Source organism: Aquarana catesbeiana, linkage group LG08 (genome assembly GCF_042186555.1).
Source record: "Aquarana catesbeiana isolate 2022-GZ linkage group LG08, ASM4218655v1, whole genome shotgun sequence".
NCBI lineage: Eukaryota > Metazoa > Chordata > Amphibia > Anura > Ranidae > Aquarana > Aquarana catesbeiana.
This window is the reverse complement of record NC_133331.1, coordinates 66,743,629-66,770,651: the sequence shown is the minus strand read 5'-3', so window position 1 is coordinate 66,770,651 and position 27,023 is coordinate 66,743,629. Positions and strand designations below refer to the sequence as shown.

Genomic DNA, 27,023 nt, shown 5'->3' with positions numbered 1-27,023 from the left:
GAACAAACCTACAATCCCTATTGTGTTTGTAACTCAGGGACTGCTTGTACATTTATTGGGATTTTTTTTTTTTACCAAAGACATGAAGCAGAATACATTTTGCTCTATTTTTATGAAGAAATTTGATTTTTTTTATTGGATATGCTTTCTAACAAAAAGTAGAAAATATTGTTTTTGTTTTTTTTTCAACATGTCTTTTTTTCGTTTATACAATAAAAATTAAAAACCCAGTGGTGATAAAATACCACCAAAAGAAAGCTCTATTTATGTGAAAAGAATGATATAAAATTTCATTTGCGTACAGCGTTGCATGACCATGCAGTTGCCAGTTAAAGCAGCGCAGTGCCAAATAGCAAAAAATGGCCTGGTCATGAAGGGGGGAAAGCCTTCAGTGGTTAAAGCTTACAGTATATACTGTAGAATTTTAGTGACTGGTTGACACAAACTGTTATGCCCTGTACACATGATAGGATTTTCCGACAACAAAATCCATGTTTTTTTTCCGACGGATGTTGGCTCAAACTTGTCTTGCATACACATGGTCACACAAATCTTGTCGGAAATTCCGAACGTCAAGAATACAGTGACGTACAACACGTACGATGAGCCGAGAAAAATTAAGTTCAATAGCCAGTGCGGCTCTTCTACTTGATTCCGAGCATGCGTGGAACTTTGTGCGTCGGAAATGTGTACACACAATCGGAATTTGCGACAACGGATTTTGTTGTCGGAAAATTTGAGCTCCAGATCACAAATTTTGTGTGACGGAAATTCCGATGGAAAATGTCCGATGGAGCCTACACACGGTCGGAATTTCTGACACCAAGCTCCCATCGAATATTTTCCGTCGGAAAATCCGACCGTGTGTACGGGGCATAAGTGTACAGTTTCTAATGACCATCACTTGAAATTCCTCTTATGTTGGTTGTGGTCTATTGTACTAGTCCGATCATAATATATGTGTAATGGCAGCAGCAGAGAAGACAGAATGGAACAGTTCCTACTGCTATATCTGAGCCCTGGAAGCAGAGAATGAATTCATGAAAATAACACATGCCATCCAACACCACATTTCATCCAACATTCTTCTCGAAAATTGGTCTTTGAATGATTTTTGATAAGAGCACTGGTCATTGTATGTACACGATGAATTTTCCTTGTCTCCCTGGCTGATATTTCTGTTGTTGCTACATGTAGTGCGGTCTTGTCTCCAGAGTACAACATTGAGCTGTACGCATTAAATTAATAAACCCCCAGGTGCAATTTCTCTATCAATACAACTTAGTCTAGCCTTTCACATTGATGCACGGGAGTTATTATTCAACTCAATCCGAAGATTGCTTTCATAATATGATCGCCTTGCCTGTCTATGATCTTTGCAAAGTAAAAGTATACAGGTTGTCATAGCGATGTTAAGAGAAGACAGGAGAAGACTGACCTTCTTCTCTGTACATAATATAATTTTGTTGTTAGCTAGGGTGAAAAAAAAAAGATCCATCTCCAACATCTCACAAGCTCTTGCAGTTTCGATTCAGAGGAAGATAAGAGACAACTCAGGGATGTACAGTGTCCCAGATAGCAAGGATAATGTGCCACAAATTTGTGGCAGTGTTGAATTGCAGTGTTGCCAACTGTCAGTAATTTTACTGCCAGCCAGTAAAAAAATGGACACTTTTCTCCTGCCAGTAAATGCCAGTGACAGGAAAAGGTTGCCAATAAAAAATATGTCTGTGCCACTTGCGGGAGGGGGGACCTGGCAAAGAGGGTGCCTGAGCACGTTGTGTGATGTCATGGTGCAAGGGAGCCGAGCAGAGCGGCCGGAACCCCGTGTGTGGGTCTGCGAGACAGAAGCAAGGCAAGCCGGGAGATGGACTGTCTGTGCTGTTTGGACTAGAGTGGGTTGAAGGGACCACCTGGCGTGGAGATAAAGAAGAGAATACCCCCCAAGAGAATTGGGACTTTAAAGGCAACAATATACAAATATCATAAAAAAAAATAATTTATTCAAGAATCGTATACAAATATATAATTATACAGTTTTCAAACCAATCAGAACACTGATGACTATGGTAATAGAATCCCATGTGAGGTCCAGACAGGCTGACGCGTTTCAGGACACAATACGTGCCTTCGTCAGGGGCACTTGTCGGGAGGGGATCACACCATAACGGTCATCGTAGATATTCACTGCTAGACCAGTGGGGAAAATTTGACTCATGGACAGGCAGCACCTGTGTCAATAGGACACAGTTGTACCAGGCGGGTCCCCACTCATCCACACAAGGCCTCCAAATGGTACCAAGTAGTTAGGCACATCAATAAATATAATTCGTCAATATACGATCTCCATACAGTCCTCGTTCAAATGGAACAGGGTAGAGAAGGAAGTGGCCCCAGCTGGAGACATGCACATAAGCGTCACCCATCTGGTTAGTTCATTTACGGCTTGGGGGTAAATCTTCACACAGACTGTATCTGCAAAACATTGGAGGTGTAGGAAGTATCGTCCCGGTTGCCGCCCGTAGTCAAGGAGATGCACGCCCATTTCCGCCGTCTAGACAGTGATGATCACAATGATCACACCCCACCCAATTCAATAATTGTGAGGGGTGTCCGCATATGTTTGGCCCAAAGTGGGTACAGGAAAACTATAAAGTTGTTTAATCCCCTACATCTGCCAGAAAATATGTTTCTGGTATGCTGATTATTCAATATACCATTTACTATGTTTTTTTGTTGTGTTTTATGTGCATTTAAAAAAAATATATTTTGCAGACAATATTTCATAACTGTAATCTTTTTATGAGGGCACTATATCCCTCTTTCTCATTTCTATCTGATGTTGAATAAAATCTTCATTCTTCTAGCGTTCATCTCATCCAAGTCTACATTACATATACTTAAATAGTTCCACAGTTAATTAGGCTAAAAAAAGACATGTTCATCTGGTTCAACCAATAGAAAACAAAATTAAATAAATAGAAAAAATAAATAGAAAACCTCCAAACACAGAATCCTATACCCACAATTGATCCAGAGGAAGGCAACCCCCCCCCCCCCCCATAAAGCATGGTCCAATTTGCTCCACCATTTGCTCGCATCAGAAGGCAATCGGATATTAGTTTAGGACTGCATCCAACGCTTTTTTCAAGCACTCTACTGAGCTGGCCAGAATTAGTTCTTGAGGCAGTCGTTTCCACATTTTCACAGCTCTTACTGTAAAGAAGCCTTTCCATATGCGGAGGTTCAATTTCTTTTCCTCCAAACGTAAGAAGAATGCTCCCTCTCTTGCCATGCCAAAATACATGGCACACCTCAGAAGTCAAGTGGAGAGATCTCATCACATAAGACATTTGACATATACGTCTTGGGTGGAATGATCCATATCGGTAGCGGCTGGTGGTAGTTTTTTTGGGGGGGGCGGCAAACAGTGCACCCACAGCCACTCGTCCGGTCGGATCCGGAGCACTTACCCCATCTATGGCATGCATCATGGAGGTTTCCCCTTTCTTCCTCCCTGGGCATTACAGGTGGCGGGCATCATGGGCGGCTTCCCCTTCATTCCTCCGAGGGCATCACAGGAGGCGGACATCACGGACGATTTTCCCTTCCTTCCTCTGTGGGCATCACGGATGGTGGGCATCACGGGCAGCTTCCCCTTCCCCTGCCTCCTTCCTCCTCCTCGGCAGCCAATCGGAATGCTTCTCCTTTCAGCCAATAGGGAAACGGGTCTCAGACCCGCTTCCCGATTGGTAGGAAGGAGATTCAGTGTGAAAATAGAGTTTATTCTTTTACTTATGTCACACAACTGTGTGGGCTTGGTTCACAGTGCTGGCAGCCCACCCCATTTTGAAGCCTATTAGAGTCTCTAGTTTTAATCAGGTGCTTCAAAAAAACACCCCCGCCACTGGAATTCATGCATCCGGCATCCTGCAAAGGGCTAACAACAGTATTTATTTGAAAGTGGATCAATGTGTTACGGCCCTTCGTTCATTAAATAAAAAGAAAATGTGTGCTTAGTGTAAATATTGGGGTCGATTTACTAAAGGCAAATAGACTGTGCACTTTGCAAAGTGCAGTTGCTCCAGAGCTTAGTAAATGAGGTAACAAAGAAGAATTACACCTGTGGGACGAGGTGAGCACAAAAGGGTCAATGAGAGTATACAAAATAAACATGGCAGTGATAAAACACAACATTACCAAGCAGCCACATACATGTATATTTAGAATTGTTGATGTACAATAATACACAGGCATCGTTTAAATTGGCGCGTTTCGTGAGTCGCTGCTCGCTTCTTGAGGGGTAGATGTAAATGCAGTGTATCTACAGCAAAGACCCACTGGGGGACAGATGGAGGGCAAGCATAATGTGACCTTTGATGTCCCTCAATGTCCAACATGATTTGCAGCTGCAACAAAACTGTATATCTGGAGGACCACAGACGACTTGCCCAAGTCCTGCGATCACTCTTCCCCGACTCATGACAACCCCTCCGGCCCATCTTCCCATACCTCGACGCATTGGCTGCAGAGGCAACAGGTGATATCCTTCATTCGCACCTTCCCATCCCTGCCTGATATACTTGCGGACTTAACAGACTTGGAGAGCATGCTGCTCCAGACCGCCCCCCCTACACATGTGGTCTCTCAACTATATTCTCTCATACATATGGTTTATAATCCTGACCTCCCCCCATACACACAGGCCTGGAAGGAAGATCTGGGTCACCCCATTGCACATGTAGACTGGCAAAAGTGCTTCATTCTGACTCACAAAATATCCTTAGCCTCCAAAGCCCAAGAAAAAGGATTTAAGTTGTTGACCCGTTGGTACAGATGCCCCTCGACTTTGCACTGGATAAACCCGGCACTCCCGGATACCTGCTGGTGTTGCTTGTCATCCAAGGGAACCTTACTCCACATTTGGTGGGAATGCCCCCCTGTGCGGAGGTTCTGGCAGAAGATCCTCGACTTATACTGCAGATTCATGACGACCTCAATCACACCCTCTCCTGAGGTAGTTCTGCTATCTTTGCTCCCTGGACCGATTAAATCGGTCAAAAAAGACGTTTTGCGTTACTTTCTGGCGGCTGCTAGAACAGTTCTGCCCAGACATTGGAAGTCGACGAGCATGCCTTCCCTGGGTGATTGGGCAATTAAAGTGGACCAAATTAACAGATTGGAACGAATGTTGTTGCAGGAAACGGGTAAGGAGGAGCAATTCTCCAAGACCTGGACCTTATGGTCTATGTTTCGCTACTCCTCAGAATTTATTCCATGGGCCTCAGAGGAATCCACCGACGCACCTGTATAGCCACAGTGGAAAATTTCTCTCTTAATTTCTACATCCCTTACTGCCTTCACCCTTCTATCCCCACTCTCTCCTTTTTTCCCCTTCTCCTTTCCCTTTAAATGTTTGCGTTACACGCTCACCGAAATCATAATCTCTAGTCTCATTAGACCGGAACGGTGGCACACACAGAGCTTCCCCCTCAGAGAAAACGTGCTCAGCGCAGAAGTAAAAGCCCTAGCCTACTTGTAATGAGTGGGCACCGCTCGTTGAGTAGATAGCGGTGCTCACCTAATCTTACTAAGCCAGGTTAGACGCTGTAGGTATACAGGCTTATATACCTTATCAATCAACCAAAGCTCACAAATTATCTAAACCATGAGACGGTATGACACCAGTGTTGCACGAATGTTTACGAATATATGAATGTATATCTTTGTTTATGTGTTATTGAACAACATATTTGTATACTGTACAATTTTTCAATGATACTTTACCTATCAATAAAATAAGATTGAATTAAAACTGTATATCTAAATACTGAAATATGTACTAGGAAGGCCAACCATATGTGTATATATATATATATATATATATATATATATATATATATATATTCTAAAGAGTGTATGACCCAATCAGGTAATATTATAGACCTCTCTGGTAATGAGGTAGATACCCGGAAAGCCAACCATATATGTAGGTGTATGTAGTAAATAATGAAAAAAGTCTACATAGTATACAAGCAAATCAGATATAAGTGTGGGCACGGAGACAGATGGGGAGTGAGGTGCAAAGCAAAATTGATGGGGACAACAATGAAAGGGAAACTGTGATGAAAAATAAACAATAAAAACAAAACCAGACAAAAAATGACATGTGAACTCTGTTCCACAGGTGTAGAGATAAATGTTGAGTTGCATGCTAGTGAAGAATAAGACTACTTACCATAATCCGTATTTCCTTTGCATGTGAGGAGTGGGGCCATGAAGAGAGAAATCCCATGATGCTAATCCCTCCATATACTGTATACCCCCCAGAGGGCGCGACAGATTCCACATGCAGGTGGCTGAAAGGTTTAAAAGCCAATCAGCCAACAGGTGGAGGCAAAGTGTGTCTATCCCAGGGGCTAAAGGGGACAGATGGAGGGCAAGCATAACATGGGAGCCAAAAAGTGTAACCTTTGATGTCCCTCAATGTCCATCAATGTTGCTCTGTGTCCAATTTGCCTAGATGAACAGTATTCCCAGAAAGCACAAGGCCATCGGCTACTTCTCCTCTACTTCTAGCTACTTTTTGCTTCTCATGCTCAGCTCCACTTAGTCATACAAAAGATCCATTTGGCCAAGAAATCCTTAAAGTGGCTGTAAAGGATTTTTTTTTCAAATAACAAACATCTCTATACTAACTTGCTCTATGCAATGGAATTGCACAGCGCAGCCCCAAACCCCCCTTTCTCAGGTCCCCCTGCCGGCGCTGCTGGCTCCTCCTCTTTGTCCAGTGCCCCCACTGGAAACCACTTCCTACGTAGGCACTTGTGCATGCTTGCTCCCGAGCCCTGCTGCTGTGTCCATTGACACAGACAGCAGGACTAGGCCCTAACTCCCACTCCCTCGTCACTGGCTTTGATTGACAGCACTGGGAGCCAATAACTCTCGGTGCCCCAGCAAAGCCAGCGAGACCCAGAAGTGTGGGGAGAGAAGGGCTGCAGACATGCACAGTTCTGGTGAGGGGCCAAAATCAATGCCTTGACATTTTTTACCTGAATGCAAGTAATGCATTCAGATAAAAAATATTAAGGCTTTAGAACCACTTTAAAACATGAGGCTGTAAAGAAAGCATGGCAGTGGAGGGAGAGAGAGAAGAAACTGGTTTGTATCTTGTGCGCTTAGCAGTTCTTTCCATGGATTTGTAAAGCTCTGCTACAGGATCCTCCTTCTTGTGCACTGCTAGACTTCTGCACTCAGGATACAATGCTGCCATCTTCCCTCCATCCCTCCGCTGCCAGGCTTTCTCTATAGCAGTGGTCTCCAAATTGCGACCCAGCTGCTGGATGTGGCCCTTTACTTGCTTTTATCTGCCCCTTGGGGTGCTATTTTATTCACTGAAACTAATGAAAGGCACAATTCCTCCCAATGATACCAACGATGGGGGACAGTTCCTCCCATTGACACCAACAATGGGGTACTATGACAACAATGATAGAGCACAGTTCCTCCCATTGACACAAACAGTGGGGCCCAATGACACCAACGATGGAGCACAGTTCCTCTCAATGACACAAACAATAGGGCACAATTCCTCCCAATGACACCAACAATGGGATTCAATGACACCAATGATGGGGCACAGTTCCTCCCAATGACACCAACAGTGGGGCTCAATGACACCAATGATGGGGCACAGTTCCCCCCATTGACACTAACAATAGGGCCCATTGACACCAATGATGGGGCACAGTTCATCCCATTGACACCAACAATGGGTCCCAATGACACCAATTATGAGGCCTAATTCCTCCCAATGACATCAACAATGGGGCACAATTCCTGCCAATGACACCAACAATGGGGCACAAATCCTCCCACTGACACCAGGGATGGGGGATTGTTTATGCCCACTGACGCTGGGACATTTTGTACTTCTGATGGCCACAGTCCGGCCCCGCTAAAGTCTGAAGTACAGTAAATCCCTTGGTTTAGAAAGTTTGGAGACCCCTGCTCTACAGCCCCACTTTTTGAAGAATTCTTGGCCAAATGGATCTTTTGTATGACTAAGTGGAGCTGAGCATGAGAAGGAAAAAGTACCTAGACGTAGAGGAGAAGTAACCAATGGCCCTGTGCTTTCTCGCAATATTGGTCATCCAGGCCCATTGGACACAGAACACCTAGCAGGATAATGTGGAACAAACTACAACCTGCTCACAGAGAGGCTTGATGGAAACTGGTTACACAGTCAACATGTGCCTTTAGATCCAGATGATGATGATATCTGGCCTGGTACATTAACTCTGGGCTCCGTCTGAGATTCATTGGTTGGTGGTCTGATGGTGGTCTGATGTGGACTATCGCTAAGCACCTGGAATATTCTGTTTGCAACAAGGTGTATTGATCTTTGTCACAAGGGATCAATATGTTTTTGTAAGAGGCTCGTATTTGTGGTGAAGGGTATGTGGTGTCTATATCCATTTATTCCAAGAATTTCCACTTCATCGGTGCATGGTTGGAATTCTTCATTTGTTTGTAATTCTTCAATTCTTCGTTTGATTCAAGATCTTTATTATCTGGGTTTTGGACACTTCTAGTTTTATCACATTCATGCGTTATCTGTAATTTGTATAGATAAGCACTTATTATTTGTATATTATTGTGAATGAAGGCATCATTCAGGATCACCGCTTTCTTCCTGGGCTGAAATATGGGCTCAGAGATGATATGGTCATATAAATCCTGCTGCCCGGGCAGAAGTTAGTTGTGACAGATTGGTCCCTGCTGCTCCCTCTCACCTTGTGACTTGATGCACAGTAACATTGTACATTGTTGCAATTTGATCACTGTAAGAGAGAAGAGACTGATGAAATCCTTTCTCTTGCCTGCAGCACACTAATGACTTAATTTTACCCTTGGCAAAGTCACTGCTTGGAGCCCAAGAATAGCTTTATAATGACAAAGGTGGAGCTTTTCTGAAAAGTGATACCATCACTGTATATTATGACATGTCAGAAATGTATTTTTTCAGACTTGTAAAAATCTTTCCCATTCCAATTTTCTGCAGGAAGTTCTCCAGATTGCTTCCTTTTTGGCAGTAATAAGATTTTGGAATAATGTCTCTTTCCCGGAGGATGTGGTATTTGTTATAAGCAAACCATACTATGGGGATATGCATGTTCTCAAAAGAGCTAATCTGAGAAATATTTTGTATGCTCATCCAAGACTGCCTTCAGATCTTCCTGGGCTAAGAACTAAAAGGCAACCGCTCATATTAAACTGATTGATACAACAGCAGTATTGATCCACGGCACTTTCATTTCTCTGGAGATCGAAATGGAAAGAAGTCCACAGCCTCCAGATAGTGAGAATAGCAGGATTATCAGGAGGAACCTTTTTTTTTCTGGTGATAAAAACGCCAGTTACGTTTAATAAGTGGAATAACATGCTTAAGGCTTAACCATACTGTGTCTTTCTGTGCAGAGTGTTCGGACACTTCAGTCTCTTGTCGGAGTGGCAGCTGGTGAAAGTGGATTACAAATCTGTTTTTGGCCGGAGGTGCACTGAAAACGACTTTGAAAACTGGCATTTGCACAATCAGGTAAGAAACATCAACAACAAGCTATTCTCCCTTTTTTTTTAATGTCAATATTTCTTTATTGTATCAAAATAAAGTGGTACAACGATAGAAACTGAAACAGGTTCAAGCTATCAGTTGGTATCCAATGTTAACATAACAACAAAGTAATCCAAGAAAAGTATTGTCATTTGCACTAAAGTAACTTAACCTATTATTAGTCATGAACAGCAAGATACAGTCAGGCTAGTCATCAGTGTATAGCACACCCGTATTAGTGATGCTTGGGTTAGTTTACATTAACCTTGAATCTTAAACAACAGTTTTCAAATCTTGACTGCACACTTATGCCCCGTACACACGGTCGGACATTGATCGGACATTCCGATTACAAAATCCTAGGATTTTTTCCGACGGACGTTGGCTCAACCTTGTCTTGCATACACACGGTCACACAAAGTTGTCGGAAAATCCGATCATTCTGAACGCGGTGACGTAAAACACATACGTCGGGACTATAAACGGGGCAGTAGCCAATAGCTTTCATCTCTTTATTTATTCTAAGCATGCGTGGCACTTTGTGCGTCAGATTTGTGTACACACGATCGGAAATTCCAACAACGGATTTTGTTGTCGGAAAATTTTATAACCTGCTCTCAAACTTTGTGTGTCGAAAAATCCGATGGAAAATGTGTGATGGAGCCTACACACGGTCGGAATTTCCGACAACAAGGTCCTATCACACATTTTCCATCGGAAAATCCGACCGTGTGTACAGGGCATTAGAATTAGATAGCCATAGGTTCCACTTATCTCTGAATGGTGTGGCGGTGAGGTTCGTGATAGCCAACAGTTTTTCTTTATCGCATTGGTGGTTTAGGGTAAGAATGGCATCAAGAGGGGAAGGTGGATTCCACAATCTCGTGATTGTGAGTTTTGCTGCTAGTAGAAGTTGTGTAGCCACTACTCGCATATTGGGTGGTAATTCCTGGATAGTCAGGTGTAAGATGGCTAGTTCAGGGTTGGGAGCTATGTGATGGCCTCCTATGTCTGACAGTATGTACAAGATTTTGTTCCAAAATGTCCCCGGGTTACAAACAAGATAAGGTCTGTAGGTTTGTTTTTAAGTTGAATCTGTTTGTAAGCCGGAACAGGTAAATTTTTTAATTGTAACTCCAGACAAAAAAAGCTTTTTAAGCTTTTTGGATAGCATAGGGAAGGGTTAACACCCCTGTAACATTTGTTTTGTTGCCTGTGCCCCTGTTCAGAAGATTTCACCTCACTTTCTGTCCCAATGACAATTGAATTTTGAAAATGTTGGGTTGTTGTGGAAACAAGCCTTGGTGATAAAGCATCAGTGGAGGTACCTTTTTCCCAAAATAACTCTTACAGGAGTGAATTTCCCTTCCTAGGGGTAGATTTCCTCTCACTTCCTGTTGTCTCCCTCTGTTTGTAAGTAGGAGTCGTTTGTAACTCGGATGTTTGTAACCAGGGGACTGTCTGTATGCGGAATAGTGTACTGGATTCTCTGCACTTTCAACAGCAAAGGTCTGTGTGCGAGGGGTAAAACTTGGAGAGTTTAAATGGAGTAAGATACCAGGAGTGTACTACTTTCTGGAAGAGTTCCCAGTGATTCACGCACCTAGTTGAGGTATACGTGATAAAGTAGGTTTTTTTCCAATATGTATCTGTAAAGGTCTTGCCTAAGGTTGCTTCCCATTTGGTAATGGTAGTGGTCTTTGAAAAGGAATCCTGGATATTGAACACATTATAAAATAGGGAGATCCCTCTTAATGGAGTTTCAGCTTCTTGGAGGAATGTAAGTATCGTGGCTGGTATTTCTAAGGGTAGGGGGTGTTTATGAAGGAAGGATCAAACTCGTAGGTAAGAAAAGTGTGCTAAAGGAGGAAGATTAAAATGAGAGGAGAGGTATGCAAAAGTGTTTAGGGTTGTTCCCTGGTATAGGTCTTTCAGTAGGGTAAGACCTTTAGATTTCCATAGTTTCAGGTCAATGCAGGGTATAAAGTGGTGGAGTACCGATAGTGGGATATGGAGTTTTTATAGTGACCCTTTGAATGAAGATGAAAAGGGAGTCTTTAACCACATCTTGATAGAGGTTTGCACTCTTGGGATAAGGGAACGAGGAGGCGGGGCTCCTATCTTAAGAGCGATTAGGGTTAATTTAGGATCTTTATGCAGAGCAGTCTTGGATTCCATGAGTGCCCATGTTTTATGTTTGGGGGGTGTCCACTATTATTTAATTTGGTCTATAACGCAGGCTTTATGATAAGCCATAACATTGGGGACGCCCATTAGACCATTCTTCTTATGTCTCATCATAATGTTGAGAGAGCACCTAGGGGGTTTGTGGTTCCATAAATACTGTGTAAAAAGTTTTTGGACAGAAGTGAGAAAGGTACGTGGTAGGGGGATTATTAAGGTGCGGAATAGGTAAAGGAGTTCAGGAAGAAGTAACATTTTCAGCGTCGCTATTTTCCCTCCTATTGAAAGTTCTTGGGTTTGCAGATGGGAGAGTTGTTGGGGTAGTGAATCCAGGAAACGTTTAAAATTGTGTTTATAAAGCTGTGAAGTATGTGAGGTCAGTTGGATGCCTAGAAATGATAGCGAGCGAGGGGACCAAAGAAAATAACATTTTTTGTTAAGGACGATTGCAAAGAGGTTGGGATATTAATACTTGGAATTTGGGACTTTGTTGCATTTAATTTATAGTAGGACACGGCACTGAACTCATCTAGTATTTTCTGTGTCTCATGTAGAGATGTCTTTAGGTTGGAAAGTATGAGCATGACATCGTCCACAAAGAGACTTATTTTGTGTTCAGTTACTGCTATAAAGAGGCCTGTAATGTCAGAGTGGGATCTAATACTTTCCGCTAGCTTTTCCATGAAAAGTGTAAAAATTATAGGCGATGGGGGCATCCTTGCCTAGTCCGTTATTCGCATTGGTTTGGAGGTGATCCCCGAAGTAAGTATGGTGGCTGAGGGGGTGGAATATAGGGATAGGATAGCAGTCTGCAACCATCTTCCAATGCCAAACGTGTCAAGTACTGACTTGAGATATCCCCAGTGGACCCTATCGAATGCCTTCTCCGCTCCAAAGAGAGGAGCAGGGAAGGTGCTCAAGAGGATCCAGCCTGGGAGGTTAGATTGATGACATGTCTAGTTCCATCTGGGGCTTGATGGCCTGGGACAAAGCCCACCTGGTCAGGATGGATAAGGTGTGTTAAAATTTGTTGTAATCCAAGTGCTAAGAGTTTGGCAAAGATATTCACATCCATATTGAGAATGGATATGGGCCTGCAGTTAGCAGGACTGGTGGGGCCCTTGTTGGGTTTGGGAATCGTAACAATCACAGCTCTCAACATTTCGGAAGGGAAGGTACCAGAGGAGGAAGCAAGATTGAAGACGGATTGTAGATGAGGGGCAGTTTCATTAGGGAGGCATTTATAATATTTGTTTGAGAAACCATCGTCTCCCGGGGATTTGTGGTTGGGGAGTTTTTTGATGATCAAACAAAATTCCTGGGTTGCGAATGGCTGGGAAGTGGACTTGAGTTGATCGTCAGTACGGTTAGGAAGCTTCACTTTGCTCAGAAAACTATTGATAAGTTCAGGAGAAGGTTGGGGAGTAGCCTTATCACTGTGGAGGTCATAGAGAGATTGATAGTAGTCCGCAAAGGGATTGGCTATATCTTTTGGAATTAATAGAGTTCTATGGGATAGGGAGTGAGAAAGGGCAACTATTTTTTGCTTAAGTTGTTTCACTTTGACTTTTTAGCTAACCAAGCTTTTAGCTTTGTTATGCAGACTATAATAGTTAGCTTTAAGATATTTAAGGTGGTTTTCAAATTTATAAAGGAGCAGGGACCTTAACTTTTGTCTCTTTTGAAGGATAGCATTTGTTAGACAGGGATTTGGGTTGGCTTTATTATCTCGTTCTTTTAGGGCTATAGAGTAAAACAAGTCTTCAATCTTCTTCTCCCTCTGTTTCTTGTTATATGAAGCCAGTTTAATTAGTATCACCCTCATATACACCTTATAGGTATTCCATAAAGTATATCTACTAATTTCTGGAGTATCATTATACATAAAGAAGTTATGATGTTCTTGCATGATCTTTTGGTACAATTGCTTGTTCTCCAAGAGGGAGGTGTTCAATCTCCATAATGGGGGGGGTTACGAAGTTTGTTGTCAAATTCCAGTGTGATTGGGGCATGGTATGACCAAGAAATTGTACCAATGTCTGCATGGAGAACATTTTGTAAAGATGCTTTTTCAGTTAGAAAGAAGTCAATGCGGGAATATGAAGAGTGTGCAGCAGATAGAAAAGTAAAGTCCTTCTCAGACCCATGGAAACAGCGCCAGATGTCATATAACTCATGTTTGTGGAGTAAATGAACAATGGAGTGTTCAGGTCTCCTTGTGGAGGTGGTAGAGTCCATGGTTGGGTTTAGGATTGTGTTGAAGTCTCCCCCGATGATCAGGGTGCCTTGTTTTTCCTCTAGGGCCTTGGCAAGAAGTGGGGCTAGGAATCTTCTCTGTTTTGTGTTTGGGGTGTAAAGGTTGACTAGTGTGAGAACCGCTTGGTTTAGTTCACAGATGAGGATGATGTATCATCCCTGGGGATCCTGAATAGTGCGAATGTGGCAGAAGAGAGTCCCTGATGGCAATAAAAACCCTGCATGCCTTTTTGGGGCTATTGCCCAAGTATAGGTGATGAAAGTGTTGGAAATTCAGTCGCGACATTTGTTGGCAGCAAAATGAGTTTCCTGAGCAAAAATTATGTCTGCTTTGAGGGAGCGCGCTTCCTTTAACAGTACTGCACGTTTAAAGGGGCTTTTGAGGCCTTTAGAGTTCATAGACATAACCTTTAGGGGCATGTTGAAAATTTGTTATAAGCTAGGGTGTTGCCATATAGAACTGTGTTGTATTGAGGAAGAAAAGAGTACCTGGTGGGTGGGAATTTCATCATCCAAGGAATGGTGTTATATGCGGTAGTGTTGTTTGGATAGCGCACTTCTGACGCGTTAGGTGGAGGCTCCACAAATCCAAAAGGTAATGCATTTGACATAGTCGGCAGATTAGGTCCATATGTGGTGTTCGCAGCATCTTGATTGGTGACTAGAAGGGTAGAGAGAGCTAAAAAATAGGGGCAGGTGGGAAAAAAACAGAAGCAACATATTTAAGAAATTCCTGGCAATGCAGGCATAATGGGCAGCCGAGGCTGCTGTGGTATCATGGAGGGTATCGTGGAGGGTAAGCAAACTAGCAGTGCTGCGCACTGAACTGTGACAAAAGAGAACAAACCGGGCGGTTGAGCTCCTAGCCTCATGCTAATGTGAGAGGTATGGTGGCAGGGGGAGTTCTACTGTATGTAAGGACAAAAGAGCCATGTTAGGACCATTCAACTTGCAGACGTTCGGAAGAGGACGGAGCTGGAGACTGCGCATCTGGATGGAGAAGTTGCCACTGCTTGAAGAGTTGAATGCCTTTTTCCACACAATATATAGGGTATGTTTTGCTATTCCAAGTGACGAGCAGTTTAGTGGAGAAACCTCACCGATAAGCGATGCTATTGTAGGATTTTTGTAATTGGAGTGAGTTTCTTCCTGTTCATCGCTGTCTGCTGTGATATATCTATGTATAGGGATATACCAATGAATTCTTCTGGAACTATCAGGCTTTGTTTGCCCACCGCCATAACACGTTCTTTCACATGGTAATAGTGAATGCATGCCAAGTTATCCCTGGGCGCAGTGTCAGGTAGAAATTTGGGTTTGGGTATGTGGTGGGCTCTATCGACACACAGTTCAATGTCACTCAGGGATGGTATGAGGGCCTTCATGAGGCGCTGAACAAAATTGGTAAGCTCATTTGGGGGTATGGATTTAGGTATTCCCCTAAATCTGTCTTCTAAATCCGCCATTTTGTTTTGAAGGCGCTGAAGCTCAGATTCCTGGTCAGCGTATGCATCAACAAGATCATGTGCTGAATAGAGATCCACCATTTTGGATTCTAAGTGCTGGATTTTATCAGTATGTGTTTGAACCATATCATTCAAGGGAGTAAACATATCTGAAAAGTCACTGAATAAGGTTCTACTGAGTGAGAGGAGCATATTCTTTAGAGTGTTTTCCGAGATAGTTAGTTATCACTTTTATTCCTATTAGAAGTAATGTAAACATCTCTTGTAATAGCAATAGGGCATGGCAGGTCCTCTTTACAGCGAGATGTGGGGGTCTAAAAGTCCCCACATCTCTTCTCTAGGCTGGAAAGCCTGAGATAAAAAAAAGAAGATCTCAGCTTTCCAGGCAAAAAAACTGCAGTGTTTACATCTGCCGTCACTAGAAGTGACATCATAACGTCGCCGTCTCGCCCGGCCTCCGAGGGCATAGAGATGGCCGGGGACCATATGGTCCTTGGTCAGCTCTATGGTAAAGGGCCACCGGTGGCTGAGAAGCCCTGGAAGGCGGTGGAAGGAGGGGGGACCTCCCCTCACATCACCTGTAAAAACAATCAAGCGGCTGAACAGCCACTATGATTGTTTTTACTTTGCAGTGAATCGCCAGCAGAAAAAAAAAAGATATCTGAATGATGCCTGCATCCAAAACACCTAGTGTAGTTCCTGTCTGCTCTTTTCTTTTGACACCACAGATCCTGGGGTGACAGCCCTGCTCCCCATCCTGCACACAGAAGGCGATTGATAGGCTCAGCTATGCATGTTTCTCTAATGCCCTGTACACACGACCGGCTTTGACGTCGGAATAAACTCCGAAGGTTTCTCCGATGGAACTCCTATGGAATTCCATTCAAGCGGTCTTGCCTACACACGGTCAAACCTAAGTCCGCCCCTCGTCCAGAACGAGGTCACGTACAACACATATGATGGGACTAGAAAAAGGAAGTTCAATAGCCAGTAGCCATTAGCTTCCGTCTCGTACTTGCTTCAGAGCATGCGTCGTTTTTGTTCCGTCAGAACACCATACAGACAAACGGTTTTCACGATAGGAATTGGTTCCGTTGGAAATATTTAGAACATGTTCCCTTTCTAGGTCCGTCAGAATTTTCACAAAAAAAAAGTCCGATGAGGCATACACACGATCGGAATAGATGATGAAAAGCTTCCGTCTGACTTTTTCTGTCGGACATTCCGCTGGTGTGTACACGGCATAAGAGAGTGTGTGGAGGGGTGGGTCCATTCCCTCCACTCAGGCCTTAGGTTACACTCAGCTCCCCACGCTATGCTTTGCTTTGTGTGATGTCAGATCTCTGCATCCTGCTTTCTGTTGCTGAAAAAAGCCTTTGATCTGTGTACTTTGATGGCTGTAGTGGAAGAAGGACTGTAGATAAAGAGGTACAACTATGTAGGAGGCTTTATTTAATCCATGTGTATCACCTGAGGCTTGTCACTTCAGTGGTTATACTTAAGGGTTTACAACCACTTTCAGGCAGCCCATTCATTTGGATGTGTGTAAATGTATAAATGTATCCATTCATTTGGATTAGCCACCTAATATACCAAAAAAGTACATGTAGCATTTTTTTGGAAGCACACCCCACATTCAGTGCATGTCTGCTGGCAAGGTGCATTAGGCTTCAGAATGAAAGGCACTGCATTACGCCAATATAATGCATAGCGTGTTTTACTGTGTGTTGCATTAAAGTGCATACTACCGCAACACAATAGTGTAAAGGGACACTTAGCGTTATACACTAGGTTGTCAAAAGTATTGTGACACCTGCCTTTACACACACATGAACTTTAATGGCATCCCAGTCTTAGTCCGTAGGGTTCAATATTAGGTTGACTCACCCTTTGCAGTTATAACAGCTTCAACTCTACTGGGAAGGCTGTCCACAAGGTTTAGGAGTGTGTCTATGGTAATGTTTGACCGTTCTTCCAGAAGAGCATTTGTGAGGTCAGGCGCTAATACACCTAAGTCATCCCAAAGGTGTTCTATCCGGTTGAGGTCAGGAATCTGAGCAGGCCTGTCAAGTTCCTTAACCCCAAACTCGCTCATTCATGTCTTTATGGACCTTGCTTTGTGCACTGGTGCCCAGTCATGTTGGAACAGGAAGGGGTCATCCCCAAACTGTTCCCACAAAGTTGGAAGCATGAAATTGTCCAAAATGTCTTGGTATGCTGACGTCTTAAGAGTTCGTTTCACTGGAACTAAGAGGCCAAGCCCAACCCCTGGAAAACAACTCCACACCATAATCCCCCCTCCACCAAATGATTTGGACCAGTGCACAAAGCAAGGTTCATAAAGACACGGCTGAGCGAGTTTGGAGTGGAGGAACTTGACAGGCCTGCACAGAGTCCTGACCTCAACCAGATAGAACACCTTTGGGATGAATTATAGCAGAGACTGCAAGCCAGGCCTTCAACCCCATATTGACATAAAATCACAGAATTGTTGAAATTTTTGCAGATTTATTAAAAAAGAAAAACTGAAATATCACATGGTCCTAAGTATTCAGACCCTTTGCTGTGACACTCATATATTTAACTCAGGTGCTGTCCATTTCTTCTGATCATCCTTGAGATGGTTCTACACCTTCATTTGAGTCCAGCTGTGTTTGATTATACTGATTGGACTTTTTTTAGGAAAGCCACACACCTGTCTATATAAGACCTTACAGCTCACAGTGCATGTCAGAGCAAATGAGAATCATGAGGTCAAAGGAACTGCCTGAAAAGCTCAGAGACAGAATTGTGGCAAGGCACAGATTTGGCCAAGGTTACAAAAAATTCTGCTGCACTTAAGGTTCCTAAGAGCACAGTGGCCTCCATAATCCTTAAATGGAAGATGTTTGGGATGACCAGAACCCTTCCTAGAGCTGGCCGCCCAGCCAAACTGAGCTATCGGGAGAGAAGAGCCTTGTGAGAGGAGTAAAGAAGAACCCAAAGATCACTGTGGCTGAGCTCCAGAGATGCAGTCGGGAGATGAGAGAAAGTTGTAGAAAGTCAACCATCACTGCAGCCCTCCACCAACCGGAGCTTTATGGCAGAGTGGCCCAACGGAAGCCTCTCCTCAGTGCAAGACACATGAAAGCCCGCATGGAGTTTGCTAAAAAAACACCCGAAGGACTCCAAGATGGTGAGAAATAAGATTCTCTGGTCTGATGAGACCAAGATAGAACTTTCTGGCCTTAATTCTAAGCGGTATGTGTGGAGAAAACCAGGCACTGCTCATCACCTGTCCAATACAGTCCCAACAGTGAAGCATGGTGGTGACAGCATCATGCTGTGGGGGTGTTTTTCAGCTGCAGGGACAGGACGACTGGTTGCAATCGAGGGAAAGATGAATGTGGCCAAGTACAGGGATATCCTGGACGAAAACCTTCTCCAGAGTGCTCAGGACCTCAGACTGGGCCGAAGGTTTACCTTCCAACAAGACAATGACCCTAAGCACACAGCTAAAATAACGAAGGAGTGGCTTCACAACAACTCAACTCCGTGACTCTTCTTGAATGGCCCATACATATATATATAAATAAATATATATATATATATATATATATATATATATATATATATATAAATAAATATATATATATATATATATATATATATAAATAAATATATATATATATATATATATATATATATAATTGTAGTTTATTTATTGTTGCTTTTCATTTTTTGAAAGGAATGCATTAAAATAAAACTACTTTATTGTTCTACGGGGGGGGGGGGGGGTTCTAGGGGGCACAGTATTTATTTTGAGGAGGCATTGCCCCTTGTTACCTCCCCATAACCTCCCTATGACTCTGGCTTTGGCTCTTGCTACTGCTAACCCAAGTATCTGTGGCCTACACTGAGGTGCAGAGTCTCCCTTTTTTATCAATTTCATTTTTCATTTCATTATTGTTTGTATTTGCAATACAGAATAAAGAGGTACACAATTTCAAAGGTGAAAATTGTAATATGCATCATTTCTTTCAGACAGTTATTCATTAATATTGATGCTATGTTTAAAGACAGTAGTCATTTATTATCTAGTGTTATTATTTTGTCAGATATGCATCTTTTATTCGTTTAATAAATCGTAACAATTTGTATGTTGTTGAAAGAGTCACAAGAATACAGGAAGGGAAGGATGGGGAAGAAGGAAGAAGGTGGGGGGAAGAAAAAGGAGTCATCGCAATAGTTTTTTTTATTACCTGATCATGGTGGGTCCTCCCGAAGGTGCCACAGCTCCCAGACCTTATTATGAGCCTCCAGTCTGTCCTGCATTCTAGCCTTCATTTTCTCCATCAATTCCACATCCTTAATTCTGGAGAAAAGGGCTTCAGGAAATGGGTGCACGGCGTTTCCGATTTAAACAGAGAAAGGCCTAGTGCTCAAGGCACAGCATACCCCTCAGGACTTTGAGGACAGACCAGAGATATATAAAACGTTTTCTTTATTAATACAAAAATGATAATACAATAAAGTATAAAATCAATGACATAGGGCAATAGTCGCAAACATGATAACTGCTAACAATAGAGCAGCGGAAAATCAGTGCAAGTGGCTGTATAGAATGACGCCTGACATGTTTCAGACTAACTGTCCTTCTTCAAAGACTTTTGTGCTCTATTGTTAGCAATGATCATTAGAGGTCGACCGATATATCGGCCGGCCGATATATCGGCCGATATTTGGCTTTTTTTACTTAATCGGCATCGGCCGATTGTGCTGATAAAAAAAGCCGATTCAGCGGGACTTGCAAATGACTTCTGTAATAGAAGTCAATTGCAAGTTGTGTGAAGTTATCTTCTCTCCTCCTCTGGGCAGCCTGCCAAGTCTTATAAGAAGATACATTGTATCTCTTTCAGGTTCTTTTATCAATAGACTGAACTTCGCGGAGAAGTTTTCAGTTTAACCATTTAAAGACTAAATCTTTTCTGACACTTGTTGCTTACAAGTAAAAATCCTGTATTTTCTGCTATAAAATCACTTAGAACCCCCAAACATTATATATATATATTTTTTTAGCTGAGACCCTAGGGAATAAAATAGAGGTTGTTGCAATATTTTATGTCACACGGTATTTGCGCAGCGGTCTTTCAAACGCAATTTAAAAAAAAAAAAATACACTAATGACATTAAAAAAAAAAAAAAAAAAAAGCAGTAAAGTTAGCCCATTTTTTTTCGTCCAAAAGTTTTGATTACCTGTTTTTGTGTATTTAATATTTAAGATATAGTTTGTTTTTTTTTTAATCTAAATTCTACATACAAGTGAACTGATTGGAGGTTTGTTTTGTTTAATAAATGTTTAAATATAAAAAATTTTCTGTATCACTTATTACTTAAAGCTGCTTTCACACTGGAGCGGGCAGGCGTTGACGGTAAAACGCTGTTAATTTTAGCGGCGCTTTACCGTCATTTTAGCGGCGCTATTCGGCTGCTAGCGGGGCACTTATAACCCAGCTAGCGGCCGAAGAAGGGGTTAAATGCGCCCCTGAAGCGCTGCTGCCGAAACGCTTTGTAGGCGCTTCGGCAGCGGTGCGCATTCATTTCAATGGGCGTGGAGTGGTGGAGGAGGGGTATACACCGCTCCAAAGATGCCGCTTGCAGGACTTTTTTTTAACATCCTGCCAGCGCATCGCCTTAGTGTGAAAGCACTCGGGCTTTCACACAGACTGCAGGGGAACCGTTTTACAGGCGCTATTTTTAGCCCAAAAGTGCCTGAAAAACGCCCCAGTGTGAAAGGGGTCTAACTGTTAGATTTTATGAGATGAAGGGAAAAAAAAAAAAAATCGGCCTAATATATCGGCCCAAAAAAATCGGCATCATATATCGGCCATCGGCCACCGCGATTTCTAAATATCGGCTTTGGCATCGGCCAGAGAAAAACCCATATTGGTCGACCTCTAATTATCATGTTTGCGACTATTGCACTGTCATTGATTTTATACCTTATTGTATTATCATTTTTGTATTAATAAAGAAAACTTTTTATATATCTCTGGTCTGTCCTCAAAATCCTGAGGGGTATGCTGTGCCTTGAGCACTAGGCCTTTCTCTGTTTGTTTGCTTACCGGATTGGCCAGACCAGCACATACATGCGCCACCACTCCTCTTCTCTTTTGGCGTTTCCAATTTAGGGCTATGAGACAGCGTGCCGCTGTGAGAAAATGGCATACTAGTTTTTTGTAAGGAGTAGGGAGCTTCAGCGGTGACAGACCCAGTAGAAAAAATTTTGGGGTCGCTGGGACCGGATTTTCTAGAAGGCAGGCCAATAACTGTTGGACTGTGGTCCAATATGGGATGATTAGTGGGCAATTCCAATAGATATGGAGGAGGGTGCCCTTAGCCCTCTGGCATCACCAACACCTATTTGTGCTAGTAGGATAAATGGTGTGGAGTACATCAATTGGTAAGAGGATTGGAGATGGGGGATCCCGCTTCGTTCTAGATACTGTTGCATGCGATGTGAAAGGTCAGGTGAGGGGGTAATACTGGGGATGTCCAGGTTGTTATAGAGATCCCTGTAGAAATCTGCAAAGGTGTGTGCAATCTCTGTGGGGTGAGATAGCAAGTGGCCTGATTTGCTCTTAATCTGATGTGAGGTCTGCATGTGGGAGTTTTCACGTAGTTTCTTTGCCAAGAGGGAATGCGCTTTGTTGCCTTTGTTGTTTCAGTCTGGTCAGCGCTTTTTCCACTTGGCCTAGGGCCAATTCACTAAGGGTTGCGCGCAGGTTGACTATCTTTTTAAGGAGAGGTATTGTAGGAGTGAGCTGTAGTCGACGTTTGAGAACTCAAAGTCCACTCTCTGTTTGTGCTTTTGTGGCCAACACATCCATTTCCATCGTGGAGGAAAGTACCATGCACCTGCCTCGGAGAACTGCCTTGTGGTCTTCCCATAGTATGGGTAGCGATACATGTGGGGTATTGTTCTCCTCAAAATAAAATTTGAGGGTGGTGTTTAATTCTTCTCGTGTAGGGAGGTGTTGAAGGAGGAACATGTTTAATTTCCAATTATATGGTCTACGATTAGGGAGCCCAGGTCTTTCGAAAGGAGGATAGGGGCATGGTCCAACCATGAGATGGGGAGTATCTGAGCTGTGTGTGTTATTCTGAGTGTGGCATTGTTAACGAAGAAGTAGTCAATGCGGGAGTGTATGTGGGGCTGAGTAAAAGGTGAACTGCTTATCACCTGGGTGGAGAGCCCTCCAGGCATCAAAGATGTCTCTTTAGATGTCTCTCTAGAGTCTCTAAGAGCTCGAGGGGGGGATGCCCGGGGGCTCACTACAAGGCGGTCCGCAGTTGCTGATTGGGTTAGGTTGAAGTCTCCATTCACCACAAGAATCCCATAGCTTGACCGGAAAATACGGGCATAAACCCTGGACAAAAAGCTATGTTGTTTTGTGTTTGGGGAGTGTATGGCACAGAAGATAACCTCTTGTTTTTGCCAGAGTCCCTGCAGTATGATAAAGTGACCCTGGGGGTCGCAGTAATGGGCCGAGCTGGTGAAGGGGGACCCACGTTTAATAAGTACGGCAACTGCAGCTTTTTTATGGGGACCTGATGAAAGAAAGATCTGCGAGAAGTATTTGGAGGCGAATGCAAAGGAGCCCTCTTTGTCAAAGTGAGTTTCCTGGACCAGTATAACATCCACTCCTGACTGTCTAAACTCCCTCAGTGCCAGATGCCTCTTTCTATTGAAGTTGAGGCCATGCACATTCAGAGATAAGATCTTAGCCATGGTGTTAAGTAATGGAATAAGTAATAGGGTATATGCTTACCTGATGAGGATGTGGAGTTTCCAGGGCTGAAGGCCGGGAGCGAGCAGTCATAGGGAGGAGACCCAGGTGTTCTTCGCAATCTGCATGGCGCGGCCTGCAATGATTGGAAAGGCAAGAGAATGGAGGCTGAAAAATAGGAAAGTGATTTAGAGCGGGGTAACAGGGGGAACAAGGAGTAAACTTTATCATAAAACCTTGAGAGGCTAACGAGCCTAGGTTAATATGGTTTCCCAGATGCCCCCCGACCCCATACCAAATGGATGGGCCTGGGGTGGCATATGGAAGCCCCAAACTGGTCAACAAGCAAAAGACAAAAATGAACAAGTAAACTTTTGGATAGCGCTAAGCTATAAATCGGGGGGGGGGGGGGATACATGTGTGAGAAAGAAAACCCTCACTCTCAGGTCTCATCCGAGACATGCCCTTAGTATAAGAGCCTCCCTTTTAATGTTTTATTCATCATCTTGAATTTTTTTAGACAGTATTCAATAAATGTAAATGGTGAGTAAAATCATATCTGCTCTAGTCTTCAACTTTCAACTGTAACCTATCAACTCCAAATGTATTTATTTTTTTTTCCATTTTGGAGCGATCAACCCTGTTTTCCTTATTTTGTATTCTTTCTCTAGATCTTTCTGATTCTTTTCCTCAAGAATATTTGATTTACAGTAATAGACTCTCATGATGTCAAACCCCATCCATGCTTATGGTAGCCAGTAATCATGATGATCATTTGCTAAGCTTGAGATGGCACAAAGAAGCTTTGCAGCAGAATTTTATTTCCATCAAGAAAGAGGCCATTTTGTTACTCAAAACAAAAATAGAATTTTACAGTATTTTCACGCGTCCTTTAGTGTAGATTTAAATGACACGTCACCTTTAAGGCCTCTAAATGCCACTAATCTCATAGATAATATGACATAAATCTTGACATTTTGATGTATCGTACTGTACAAGTATTGATTTGTTATATTATTATTATTATTATTAGTGTTTCTACATATACTTTTATTTTATATTATAATCTGTTAAATTATATTAGGGGTCAGCAACCATTTCCATATGAAGTGTCTTCACAATGATAAGACGACCGGCATCCCTGTAAACAATAGCGCTCACTATGTTTTCAATTTTTGCTCTCATAGTTGTGCTGCTAATGGCAAGGTAAATTCATTTATTATATAATACTTACATTTAACTTGTCATTAGCAATCAAACCATGAGTGCAAAAATCAATTAAGTGGTGCACACACAAAACATGTTCAGCCCCAATGCATGCACTTCAGAACTCCAATCAACCCAATGCATGCACTTAATACCTCAGATCAGCTCCAATGCATGCACACCATAGCTGAAATCATTCCCTACGCATGTAATTCAGACCTCCAATCAGCCCAATGCATGCACTTCATACCTCAGGTTAGTCCCAATGCATGCACTTCAGGCTTCCAATCAGCCCAGTGCATGCAATTCATACCTCAGATCAGCCCAATGCATGCATTTCAGACCCCAGGCAGCCATGACGCATGCACTTCAGACCTCCAATCAGCCCAATTCATGCACTTCAGACCTCAGATAAGCCCCCATGCATTCACTTTAGACCTCCAATCAGCCAAAACGCATGCACTTCAGACCTCCAATCAGCCCAATGCATGCATTTCAAACTTCAGATCAGCCAAAATGCATGCACTTCAGACCTCAGATCAACCCCAATGCATGCACGTCATAGCGGAGGTTAGCCCCGACTCATGTACATCAGACCTCCAATCAGCCCAATGCATACACTTCGTACCTCAGATCAGCCCCGACACATGCACTTCAGGCCTACAATCACCCCAATGCATGCATTTCAGACCTCAGATCAGCTAGAACACATGCACTTCAGACCTCAGATCAGCCCCAATTCATGCACTTCATAGCCAAAATCAGCCTGACTCATGCACTTCACACCTCCAATTAGCCCAATGCATGTATTTCAGACCTCAGATCAGCCTGGACGCATGTCCTCCAGACCTCCAATCAGCACAGTGCATGCACTTCAGACCTCAGATCAGCTCTATAGCATGCATGTCATAGCCAAAATCAGCCCAACACATGCACTTCACACTTCCAATTAGCCCAATGCATGCATTTCAGACCTCAGATCAGCCTAGACACATGCCCTTCAGACCTTTCATGTCTCATTAAAGAGAACCTGTCACCAAAAAAATCATCACATAGGGGACTTTTTGTCCCACATGTGATGGAAAAAAAAGTTAAGTAAAATATATATATATATATATATATATATATATATATATATATATATATATATATATATATATATATATATATATATTTTATTTATTTATTTATTTTTTTTAAGTGATTGAAAAGTCTCAAAGTTTTCACCTTTATACATTAAGGTGAAAAATCTTCTTTGCTGCAGCTCCCCCCCAGACCCCCCCTTCTTACCTGAGCCCGATTTAATCCAGCGATGTGCACGAGCGGCCCCAGCCGCTGTTTCTCACCTCATTGGACAGCAGCAGGAGCCATGTCAATTAGATCCAGTGTGGGAAAAATATAGAACCGCGCTAAATCTGACCACATCCAAATGAACTAAAACACAGTGCTGTGTAAGCCCAGAATTAAGTGATAAACCTAAACAAACAGGTATATATCAGTGGTTAGTATAATCACATGGTGCCAAAAACAATATTAGAAGCAGTATGAAAAACCCAATATAAATAAAAATTGTAAATGAGGACCCAATAAGAGAAATTAAATATTGGGAACTAGTGTGTAAACAAAAAAGTCTTAATGTAGCAAATAGTGAGGTGTGACATCCACCCGTGCCAAATCAAAAATAAATTCCATCCATAAATAAAATCTTGAGTCTCTGATGAACGAAATAAAACTGTGTTGAATCCACCACCACTTTAGAAGGAATCACTTCTTACCAGATAGCCATGATCCCCCATTACAGAGGATCAAGGAAAGCATGTAGTATATAGTGTAGATACAGGTTGCTCCGGGGTACATCAGATTCACCTATTAACTTCCGGGTGTTCTCATCGATAATCAAGCCCGTGAAAGGATACCCATGGCATGCAAAAGATGTAAAAGGCTCCAATAGTGTAAAAACATTAGGTTTATTGGAATGTTAAAACAAAGAAAAGCACTTACAATATTGCATCAAATGGGAACGCCTGAAGTCTGAACGCCTGAAGTCCGAAGTGCCGGCCGGCGCACGTTCGGAACAGACCCGTCCTTCTGGATGCTCAAACAACAAGACGAGGTGACATCAGCGCGTCGCTCTGCCCTGCGCGCTTCGTAAGAGAATTACGTCGTCGACGAAAGTGCCAAGCTAGGGACCCAGCAGGGAAGCTTGGGTAACGTGTGAGGAAAATACCACCGCAAAGGCCTTGAGGAGCTCACAGGAGTCAGAGTCAGTGAATCAGAGGGTCTAGTGAGAGACCGGGAGCTTAAGGGGCTGAAGAACTACAAGGAGTAGTTGTAGTACAGCTGAGAGAACTGTTACTTTGAGTTAGGAACTGTTTAAGTACTGTTGCCATAGGAAACAACAATCCTGCACGTGCAAAAGTGGCACCTTACTGAGGTCTTTCCCTGTACGGCTGTCCTCCTGAAGTCTCGGAGCCCATCATTTGAAATTGCAACTACTTAAGGGTGTCCTGGCCCTAACCCTCTTTCCCT

The 27,023-nt window shown here is 42.9% G+C and overlaps 1 protein-coding gene across 1 annotated transcript in view; it reads left to right on the top strand.

The window, feature by feature from the left end:
* Positions 1–27,023, top strand: part of SORCS3 (sortilin related VPS10 domain containing receptor 3) — a 988,335-nt gene that overhangs the window by 761,429 nt on the left and 199,883 nt on the right. The window contains exon 15 of the mRNA XM_073595927.1: positions 9,481–9,598. Within this exon, the coding sequence (XP_073452028.1) occupies positions 9,481–9,598 (118 nt within the window). The remainder of the gene's footprint in view (positions 1–9,480; positions 9,599–27,023) is intronic.